The sequence below is a fragment of the Erpetoichthys calabaricus genome, chromosome 11 (assembly GCF_900747795.2).
Source record: "Erpetoichthys calabaricus chromosome 11, fErpCal1.3, whole genome shotgun sequence".
In the NCBI taxonomy this organism is placed as follows: domain Eukaryota; kingdom Metazoa; phylum Chordata; class Cladistia; order Polypteriformes; family Polypteridae; genus Erpetoichthys; species Erpetoichthys calabaricus.
The window spans coordinates 105,563,164-105,574,823 of record NC_041404.2 but is presented as its reverse complement, the minus strand read 5'-3'; the positions used below and the strand labels follow the sequence as shown (position 1 = coordinate 105,574,823).

The 11,660-nt window shown below is 40.7% G+C and overlaps 1 protein-coding gene across 1 annotated transcript in view; it reads left to right on the top strand.

Moving 5' to 3' along the window:
- The first annotated feature begins 398 nt into the window (after positions 1–398).
- The window catches only part of ebp (EBP cholestenol delta-isomerase), a 73,345-nt gene continuing 62,083 nt past the window's right edge, over positions 399–11,660 (top strand). The window contains exons 1-2 of the mRNA XM_051934184.1: positions 399–770; positions 1,208–1,522. Of these exons, the coding sequence (XP_051790144.1) occupies positions 1,213–1,522 (310 nt within the window). The 5' untranslated portion in view covers positions 399–770; positions 1,208–1,212. The remainder of the gene's footprint in view (positions 771–1,207; positions 1,523–11,660) is intronic.

Below are 11,660 nucleotides of genomic sequence, written 5' to 3'. Positions count from 1 at the left end.
ACCTAGTGCTTTTTGTCCATGGGAAGTGCTGTACGTACTGTACAATGTACCTTTAACTTCCCAACCCATTTGTTAATTTTAGAATCAACTCGTTATTTTCTTTAACAAATTACTCAATAGGTCACCACCACTAGTGTCTCTCTCCCTCTCTCTCTCTCGCTCTCTCGCTCTCACTCGATTGCAGAATTAAACTTCCAATTGCCTGATGGTAAAAAAAACTGACACCACCACAGACTACGAATGAGCCAACTCTACGTACCTTCCGAACGTCGCGTGACTAACACGCAAAATATAGTTACGTTTCCTATTCGCTATCGTGAAAAGACCATTCTCCCAATCGTATCGAAAAGAGCGTTTTAAACACCGCCTTCGCCTTGCATCATAAGAGGCATGCATATACACGAGTCAATCAATGAAAATTGTACTCTTACTGGTTATCCTTGGGGGTCTGTCGCGTTCAAAGAGTTGCGAAAATTCTGGCTCATTTCTGTTTGCTTTTGTGGTTTAGATCATGCGGATTTATTATATTTCCCGTATTATGCACGTTTTTTGATTTTAAATGTAGTAAGCGGACTGAAATTGTGAAAACCGTTGTGAAATGTAATGGATAAGCCCGAGTAAAGTAGAAAATGTTGAATCTATAAGTAAAGACTACTGACCAGCAGTTAAAAAAGAAAAAAAACGATCTGCATACATCTATCTTACAGTGTTTGGAGAGCTGAACAGTTATAATATTCCTCATCTGTTTTGACGTATCTTCCATTAAGCTGGTAAGCAAGAGAACGATTTTCGGTGTTAGACTGTATTTTTCTTCTCTGGAATTCTTGTGCGTGTGTGTGTGTGTGTACGTGTGTGTGTGTGTGTGTATTGTCGGTGAGCCAGCCAATACTTAAGTACTCAGAAGAGAATTGTTATAGCATGTGCAGCGTTCTGTTTAAAGAATTGGTTGATAAAACATTTTCTGTAATATTTTTTCTTTAAACCTGGGCCGGAGACCCTAGATTGCATTACAAAAATCCTCTTTACCAGTTTATATATGAATCAAAACTGGGATATCGTATTCATCAAATGTAACCATCTTTGCAAATCATTGTCTATTTTTAATTGTCCTGCTGGAGGTCTTAAACTGATCATTTAGCTACTGTTGTTTTGTCAAATTATACAAGGATGTGAGAGAATTTAAATTTTATTTTTTATTGCCTCCTAGTTGCCATGGCAGAAAAAGAAAAATCTTTGAAAGAGGAGCAGATACATCCTTACTGGCCACGGGAACTGGTGATCCCTGGATACCAGCCAAATGACCTGTCAATGCAAGAGATTCTGGCTGGTCTTTTTTTGATGGCTGGTGGTCTTATTTTGATGTCATGGTTTGTATCGAGCCACTGTCAGAAATTTAGTACTGCAAGAAAACTGGTCCTTTGCTGGTTTACTGTGTGTGGCTTCATTCATGGGGTCATTGAAGGCTGGTTCAGCCTTTTCTACCAGATCATCCCAACTGACCAGAGCATCTTGTCACAGTTATGTGAGTGTGTCATTTCTCTCTCTCTCTTGGTTTTCAAATTGTTAAAATTTTAGAGGAAATAATCTGTACGTTTTCATCAAGCTTGTTTCTTAAGGTCACTTCTTCCATGGGGGGGGGGGGGGGGGGGGGGGGGTAATCTGACTAGGATAAGAATTTCTTCTACCTCACAGTAGAACGTGAGATGTTACATTGGCATGCAAAACTTTGGACTTCCCTTGCTTAAAATGACTGTTACAGTGAATTGTTAAGTAAGCAGAAGATGAATTGATCACCCGAAGGCTTAAAGTTAAAGATGACACATATTTTAAGCAAAATTACATTTTTATTTCCATGAGTCACAGGTACAAAATACCAAAAAAATGAAACGGGCCCGAAGCAATCATTTGGGCACCCGACATGGTCAGTACTTAGGAACACCTCCTTTGAGAAGTATCACAGCATATAAATACTTGGGGTGTTTTCACCCATTTGTCCTTGTAAAAGCCTTCTACTTCTTCATGATTCTTTGGCCATCTTCCATACACTGCTCTTTTGAGTTCTGTCCGCAGATTTTCAGTGATGTTTAGGTTGGGGGACTGCGAGGGCCATTGCAAAACCACCATTGCAGATTTTAAGGTGTGCTTCAGATCATTAGCTTGTTGTTGGACCCATCCTCTTTTAAACTTCAACATTTTTGCAGATGTTGTGATGTTTGCTTCCAGAATTTGCTGGAATTTAGTTGATCCATTCTTCCCTCTACCATTGTCATATTCCCTGCGCCAATGGTAGCAACACAAGTCTAAAGCATGATCGATCCAACCCAATGCTTCATAGTTGGAGAGGTGTACATTTCCTGGAGTTAGGCACCCTTTTTTTCCTCTAAACATGTCTTTGCACATTGTGGCCAAAAAGTTCTACAGGTAAAATTCAGTTACAACGAACTCACAGGGAACCCCGCTCCCCACCCAATGGGAGCGACACGCTGAAGTGCGTCCTGAAGCGCGATTGCAGAGTCTTTGGAAGATTGTGTGTCCGTTGCTGGGGCAGGGCAATAGGAGGCTCACAGCGCTGCAATAAAGCACCACAGAAGCAAAGCATAAAAGATCGTGGTCGCGCAATAAGTCCCGGTCTTGCACCCCAAAACACGAGGCTTAGTCTCAGTACAGGAGCGGCACGGTTACTTATTGTAGCGTGATCTGCCACTCTGCTATACACAGACACAGCAGTCGGGCAGAGTCGTGGCCAGGTCAATGATCAAGTAATCCTCTTACAGTATCTGCATTTACAATTTACGTGCTCCTAACCTTAATAATAAATAATAATAATACATTTTATTTATATAGCACCTTTCCCATGCTCAAGGCACTTACAGAATATAATAAAGAACGGCAGCGTGTACAGTATATAGCATTGTACAAACCAGATCCATATTACTAACCGAGAATGCTAAACCGGATGGACGCAGGGACATCCGGCCATGGGCCGTAGCCGCAAAAAGACGTACTGCGCAGGCGCACCAAGAAATGAGGCTCCGCGAGAGGCGGACGCGACCACAGAAAAAAGGAGTCAAACGCAGGCGACGCACAGCGCCGCACAAAACCCATTGCACACGAAACTAGCACACAAAAAAAAGAAGCCGCTCGCGCCCACCTGCAAGCCACCCTCCCCCCACAGGCACCGGACGGAACACACACAAAGAGGACAATTCAACAAGCCCCTGGGACACAAAAAAAAGAACCCAAAACCACCCCACCCACCCTACAAGCATACACAGCGGCTCATCTGCATTACATCCTACAATACTTCATTTGATTTTGCATCTACCGGAGTAAATATCATGTCACCAAAAGGCAATGACCCATACTGCTTTCGCGTATGTGGACAAATATTACATCGCATTGGAACAGTGCACCCTGAAACAAATCAAGAACGCAAATATGCACAAATCACGTCGGCACCTACAAAGCTATTCTGAAACCGCGAAAGAAAAAATGTCTCGGCTCCAAAAATACATGTCACTCCTTATTCCAAATACCGGTCCCAATCACATAAACATCGGTATCCACTATGACAATTCACAGTAACAATGCACGTGACATCCGTCTTGCCACACTATTAATTATAGATGAATGTACAATGGCATCCAGTCACTTACTCAACACCATTGATAAACTTCTACAAACGTTGATGAATAAGAATATTCCCTTTGCGAGAAAGGTACTTTTATTAGGAGAAGATTTTAGACAATGCTTAACTATTACTCCACATACAATCCGCTCAGCTATTGTTCAGTCCACCTTAAAATACGCGGACAATTGGCATTGCGTTGATGAAAAATAATATTCCCTTTGGAGTGAAGGTACTTTTATTAGGAGTAGACTTTAGACAGTGCTTAGCTATTGCTCCACATACCGTGCGCTCAGCTATTATTCAGTCCACCTTAAAATACGCGACGACGTCATATAAACAACACGAGACCGAACTACAATACATATACAGGCGCGAGACCTGATTGGTGATAATACGAAGAAGCGAACAGTCCGCATAGTAACAGTGAGTTCGATCCTACGTATTACTTATCCATATTCCTCACGATAAAGATCAAACAAGTCATCAATTCACGATCACGGATACAAAACTAGACGGCTCGAGTAACGGGACCACAAACACGAACCCGCATCAAACAAAAAAATTCACCTCGGCGCGCTTCTAAAACCGCGGAACAAAAAATGTTACGCGAACAATTAGCTTGGCTTTCTAAAGATACACTTGGTACAAAACATGCGATTTCCAGATCACGAATATAACAATTGGTTATTACAACTACAACATTGTACCCTCACCAATACAGATGGACTTCACCCAGATATTATTACAATTCCTCAACCCAAAATCTGCGACGACTTACTTACGGAGATATTTGGAACAGCGGTCTCATTAGACAAAATGCCCCTTTTAACACAACGCACTATATTATGTCCAAAAAAAAACAGGGTTTATCCAATGGCACACGTTTAGTCGTCAACACCATGACACACAATGTTATTCAAGCAACAGTTCTTACAAGATCACATGCTAACAATACTGTTCTCATTCCTAGAATTGACCTTACGAGTTCTGACCTAGAATTACCTTTTACATTGAAACGCAGACAGTTCCCCATTAAACCTGCATTTGCCATGACCATCAACAAATCACAAGGACAAACCATTGACAAGGTTGGCATCTACCTCTCTGAGCCCGTTTTTGGACATGGACAACTTTATGTTGCCTTCTCACGTGTTCGACGTTCATCTGACGTTAAAGTTAAAGTTATAAATGCAAAATGCCAAGGAAGACTCATTCAAGGACAGGACACCATCTTTACTACTAATGTTGTGTACAAAGAAATATTCCACTAAACCATTACTCTGTGCCAAACACTGTATTTTTGGCTTTCTATATGCATCATCCACACCTGCACACTATTCTATATCTAATTCATACATCTCACTCTTTGTCATGCCCCAACGCCAGGGGTTGGCGAGCGAAGCAAGCAGGGGGCAGAGCCCCCTAGTAAATAAATAAAGAAGATTAAGACAGTGAATTCTGAAAAAAAAAAAAAAGAAACAGACAACATAATTGATGGTCTAGCACACACACACAGGTTACATTAGCATCTTGACAGAGAAGTAAACTGAGAGAAGGGTAATAAAGTCAAATAGAGCTAAAAGCCTTCCTGAACAGATGAGTTTTGAGTTGTTTTTTAAAAGAATTCATGGAGTCAGCTGACCTGATTAATTTTGGTAGAGTCTGGGCGCTATACAGCTGAAGGCCTTGTCACCCATGGAGTGTAGATTAATGAGGGGCACAACAAGGTTGCCAGAATCAGAGGACCTTAGTGGGAGGGCAGGCACATAGTGATGGAGAAGGTCACTGATGTAGTTTAGCGCGAGGTTATTTAAGGCTTTGTAAGTTATTAGTAGGATTTTATATTCGATTCTGTAAGACACAGGGAGCCAGTGGAGAAGGAGCATGATGGGTGTGATGTGCTCGCTGCTGCTGGTTCGAGTAAGGACTCTTGCAGCTGAGTTTTGAATAATCTGGAGCTGTGATATAAGATTAGAAGGGGCACCTGCCAGTAGGGAATTACAATAATCGATGTGGGATGTGATAAAAGCATGGACAAGTTTCTCAGCGTTAGAAAAGGAGAGGAAGGAGCGAACACGGGATATGTTACGGAGGTGAAAGTAAGAAAGTTTCTTAATGTGATTCATGTGGGCGGAATAAGAGAGGGAGGAATCAAAAATGACACCAAGATTTTTTACAGTAGAGGCAGGTCTGATAAGATCACCGCCAAGATGGACTGGGAAGGAGCTCATTTTATTAAGTTGCATTTTAGTCCCAATTTGCAGGAGTTCAATTTTATTGCTGCTCCATCCAGGTTTTAATTTCACTAAGGCAGGTTGTGAGCTGAGAAAGCTCTGATGAAGTTCCACTTTTACCATTGAAATAGAGTTGAGTATCATCTGCATAAAAATGATAACCTAGTCCATAGCTATGGATAATATGGTCAAGGGGAAGCATGTAAATACAGAAAAGCAGAGGACCGAGGACAGAGCCTTGAGGGACTCCTTGTGTGACTGGCGCTGAGCTGGATCTGCTCTTGCCAAGACTAACAAACTCTTGCCTATCAGTCACATAGGACTTGAACCACTGGAGGGCAGTGCCAGAGATACCCAGCATGTTCTCCATTCTGGACAGTAGGATGTCATGTCTGACAGTGTCAAATGCTGCACTGAGGTCTAACAGAATTAATATGCTGGTTTGTCCAGAGTCTGCTGCCATAAGCAAATCATTGGTTACCCGTAGCAGAGCAGTTTCACAGCTGTGCCGCGCCCTGAAACCAGACTGAAAGGGTTTCATCAAATTATTAGAGGTTAGGTAATTGGTGAGTTGGGAAGCTACAACACGCTCAAGAACTTTTGACAGGAAAGGTAAGTGGGAAATAGGCCGGAAATTGTTAAGATTGTCAGCATCAAGACCAGACTTTTTTAACATTGGGGTTACAGAAGCAATTTTAAAAGTGAGAGGCACAGAGCCAGTGTCAAGGGATGAGTTTATTATTGTTGTAACAGTCGGGATTATGGCATGAAGGCAGGATTTAAGTAGTGTGGTGGGGATGGGGTCCAGTACACAAGTAGTCGACCTCATCTTACAAAGCAGGTTATTAACAGACGCAGATGTGACTGGTGAGAACTTAGAGAAGGAGCTGGATGGAGTGGGAAAACAGGGAGAGATATAAACAGATAATGTATTTATGTTAGTTGAATTATTTAGATCTTTAATTTTGTTACGGAAAAAGTGGAGGAATTCCTCACAGACTTCAGTAGAAGAGGTAGTTGGGCCAGATGCGGGTTCGAGTAGTTTATTAACTACAGAGAACAGAACCCTTGGGTTATCGTGGCCACTTTCTATTATTCTGCCGTAATGGGTGTTCTTGGCAGAAGTTTGTGCTTCTCTGTAAGCTCTTTGGTGGTCAGAGAAAACCTGGATGTGCACGGTGAGGCCAGTCTTACGTGACATTCTCTCAACGCGTCGGCCAGCTGCTTTCATAGATCGCAATTCTGAGTTATACCAAGGAGCTGAACATTTAAAGGAAACCTCCTTATGTTTTAAAGGAGCTGTTTTATCTAATGCTGAATGAAGGGCTGTGTTATAATGGTCAACAAGACTATCTAGTGTTGGTGGAATAGGTGAAGACAGTAAAAGATCAGAAATGGATCCAGAAAGGATTGAGGGACAGATATTTTTAAGGTTTCTGTAAGAAATTTGTCGTTTACAGGTAAGAGGAGGGAAAGGCAGTGAAACAGTGAAAAATATTGCTTTATGGTCAGAGAGTCCCAAATCAGTGCTGTAAATGTTGGCAACAGATAGTCCAGAAGTGCAGATCAGATCCAATATATGACCGCCAGAGTGGGTTGGAAAATCAATATGTTGTGTCAAGTCAAAGCAGTCCAGTAAGGATAGGAATTCATTCCTCAGTTTAGATGTGGGGATGTCAATATGGATGTTGAAATCACCAAGAAGGATAATTCTCTGAGAGTAAGAGCTTAGGTTGGTCAAAAGTTCAATCAGATCGGATAAGAAGGATGCATTGTATTTTGGGGGACGATAAACAACGAGTGAGACAGGACCTGATTTCGTTATTAGTTTAAGAGCCAGGCACATCATCCTTCGAGATCTTTTCTGTTGTGAACTGGGGGGCTGATCGCACCCTTACAGGTTTAAAAAAAGATGCTAAAAGACTACCTTCACATTGCTTACTTGCGGCTGATCTATTGCGTGATCCGCGCGGTACTTCGCAGACTTAAAAGTCCAAAAGCACCTGACAGTTGCTGATTGTTTGTTTGCCTTTCTCTATCTCCATCCTTCCCTGGTCCTAATGCGCACTCCTTTGAAGAGGAAGATATGTTTACATTCTTTTAATTGTGAGACGGATTTGTCATCACCGTCTTGTCAAGGAGCACGTTTAAACTTTTGAAAAAGAGACATTTTGTTTGCAGTATTTTAATAATGTTCCTGTCTCTACAATCTTCTGTGTTTCTGTGCAAATCTGTGACTCAAGCATGACAACGTTTATTTCGGCGGAGAGATGCAGCATATCAGCTATTGCCCCATACAGACGTGGAGATCGCACTTCGGGACGCTCTTCGGGTTGCTGTCTAGTTGGGGGAGGTCCCAAGAGAGTTTACAAACCTCACATTCTCATGAATGAGTGACGCATTAATAGGAATGTTTCTTGAATGAGAATCACTGAACCACATAAAAACGACTTTTTCGACGTCTTCAAATGCAGCAGTTCACATACGTTTGCAACCTGAGATTTTTCTACTTTTTCAAGAAAGTTGACAGCGTCGATAGCGATGGTGAAATTCCGAATTCACTGACAACGCCTTTTTTCTTTTTGCCGCAATCGAGAGCTGCAAAAAGTTAGTTTTTTTTTCTAATATGAACTGTTTTCGTTTTTTCGTGTCTGCCATTTCTATAGGAGGGTGACAATGAGTTAAATTCCAATGGTTGTTTTTCAAATGTTAACGAGCAGTAAGCAAAAGGTATCACTGAAAACCGCAGGAAACAAAAAAGGACAAAAATAAAAAAAAAATACAGTACGAGGAAAGTTCGAAGAAAGAAAAAAAAAATTACAGTGTTTCTGTTTGGGGATCATTGTGCACAACTGAGCGGCGGCCACAGAACTAACTGCTGTGTGGATGATTCATTCAAGCATTTCAAGGTCTTTTGTGCACTTCGTTATAATGAAAGTATCTGCTGAATGTACTTCGCAGTAACAAGATTTCTATAGACTCGTGTCATATGGGGAAGCTGTCGGGACCATAAAAATACTTCGTTGTAATGAAAGTTTCGTTGTAAAGATATTCGTTGTAACGGAAATTTTTCCTGTATTTTGACTTCATCAGTCCACAGGACTTCTTTCCAAAATACATCAGGCTTGTTTAGATGTTCATTTGCAAACTTCAGGCACCAAATTTTTTGGCTAGGATGCAGGAAAGGGTTTCTTCTGCAGGTCGTATCTGTTCAGGTGTCTCTGCACAGTACAACACTCCACCACCACTGCAGGGTCTGCTGAATCTTCCTGAAGGTTTTTTTGCAGTCAAACAGAAGTTTTCATTCGCCTTTCTAGAAATCTGATGAGCAGTTCTTGGTCTTCCAGACCTCAGCTTGACCTCCAGTGTTCCTGTCAATTGCCGTTTGTTAACATTACGAATTGAGGAAACAGCTACTGTACCTGAAAATGCTTTGCTATCTTCTCCTCCTGCTTTGTGAGCATCAATTTTATTTTTAAGAGTGCTAGGCAGCTGCTTATAGGAAACCATGGTTGATGATTGTTGGAAAAAGGTTTGAGAAGTCAGAGAATTTATACAGTTTTCTAATAATGATTGTGAACAAGCCTTAGATCTAATTAGCTAATTAAGGTCTGAGACCTTGGTAAAAGTTAAGTGAGACATCATATATCTTGGAGTGCCCAAACCTTTGCATGGTGTTCTTTTCTTTTTTTTCACTGTACAATTGTGCAAAACACAGACAATACACTAATCTTTCATAAAATGCTGAAAGGAAACGCGTCATCTTTAAGTTTATGCCTTTTGGTGATAAGTTCATCTTCTGCTGACTTAACTATTCACAGTAACGGACATTTTAAGCAAGGGTGCCAAAGTGTTTGAATGCCACTGTATAAAGTGTCCTACTTTCAGTCTCAGCAGGGAATAGAAGGCCACTTCTGAGAATGAATGATGCCACAAATTAACACTCATGATCAGATTTTGTAGTTTTCTGATACTAACGATGAAAATTCATCACCTCAAAAATAATATTCAAAGCAGAAGAAGAAGGAAAACATAATAAGGTAGGATATAGCACCAAGCTACATGTAATTGTTGCCGCTTTGCAATTTCATGAATAATACTGAAACAAACACCAAGATGGAAAGACTTGAGTTGGGAGTTAAGACTGATAATGGGTGCATTTATTTAACATAAAATGATCCACAGCCTTACTTCCAGAAGGGTCATCGCTGTTAGGGCCATCGGAAATGCCTTGCAAAGTAACAGTTATGCTGAAACTAGCCGTGGTTATTCCTGCGTTGTTACTGAAGTTGCATTCACTCTTTCTCTTTTCCTGATCGTCTTCCAGAGTCCTATGCCTATCTACATGATCCCTTCCAATCTTCTGCGGCGCTGTGTTTACCCAATGTCTCAGTAGTTTCCACCTGCCTTCTTGAACCCTCCTAGTTTATAAGGTGTAAAGCGAATGTTCCAGGAGTTTGTGGAATGCAGAGCTTATCTTACCTCTTGTGACATTTTGCTGTTTATCACCCATCCAGCCCTGCTTATCTTCTGCATAATATGCTGGCTACAACAATACAGTTTGCATCCATGGGCACCTGTGTGTTGACACTGTGATATCGCTTGTGATTAACATATGCATGCTCATGCACACTTGACAATGATTTTGTGCATGCCAATTTGTATGAATGGAGCTTGCTTTTAACCTTCCCTCAGGTTGGAGTTGTGGGTAGATGTATAATCTGCGTATTACATCGTGTTTTGTAAGGGTGTTGAAAGTTTGTTGTAAAATTTGATAAATGCTTAGTTGTGTCATATACCCAAAATTTTACAGAAAGCGTAATGTTAACAACACTTGCATTTCGGTTGTGGCTTCTCTACATAGATGAATCAATAACATATAATATGAGAATATTGAAAAGTTACGAATATTATATCATCGCTGTCTCTTTGTATACTTTCTTCTGGAAGCTCATAGTGAGTTAAGATGAGCTCTCCTAAATCCTGGTGCAGTACACAGCACTTATATTTTTATGATACTTGTAATTTGTAGTGGTGGCGGAGAAATAATTTTAAATTCATGTTTTCCTGCTGAATGACTACCTGTTTTTAGATTTTCCTTAATAATGCTGCTGACTAAGAATGTTTCTACAGTCTGTTGTCACAAGAAGCATTTTTGTTTTGCCTGCAATAATGCAATGAAATGTGCTGCCCTTAAGTGTCAGTGCAGTATTTTGCTGTTTGAATTAAACTTTCTCACTTCTTTCAGTATGTTCTCATTTCATGCTATATTTAGCTTGTTTTATTTTTCAATGAAGACTTCCACTCCTGTTCCAGATGTGAAATGATATGAGTATAATACCACCCTCTTATGTCCGTTTAAAGGAACGGCATGTTTCACACTAAGTCTGTATAGTTGTTGCTATGGATCTAGGCAATAAAATTTCCTAATGTAAATTTAATTTAAACTCCTAACCCAAGTTAACTGAACAATAGTTAATGCTAAAATGTATAATCTAATCACAGTTACAAATCCCATTTGAGTTCTAAGTAGTAAACGTAGACCTTGGCGTTAATGTTTGCAGTGTAACATACAATGCAAATGTGTCCGTTATATGTCATTTGCAGGGCTGTGGCGTCGGTAGATAAATCCTTTGAGTCCGACTCAGACTTCTTAGTTTCCGGTATTTCCGACTCCGATTCCCCGACTCCGACTTCTCTGTATTTAATATGCTAATGTATTTTCCATGTTGATTGAAGGAAGGCAACATACACATCATTTAACCATAGAACTACTGGCTATGAAGCTGACTCTC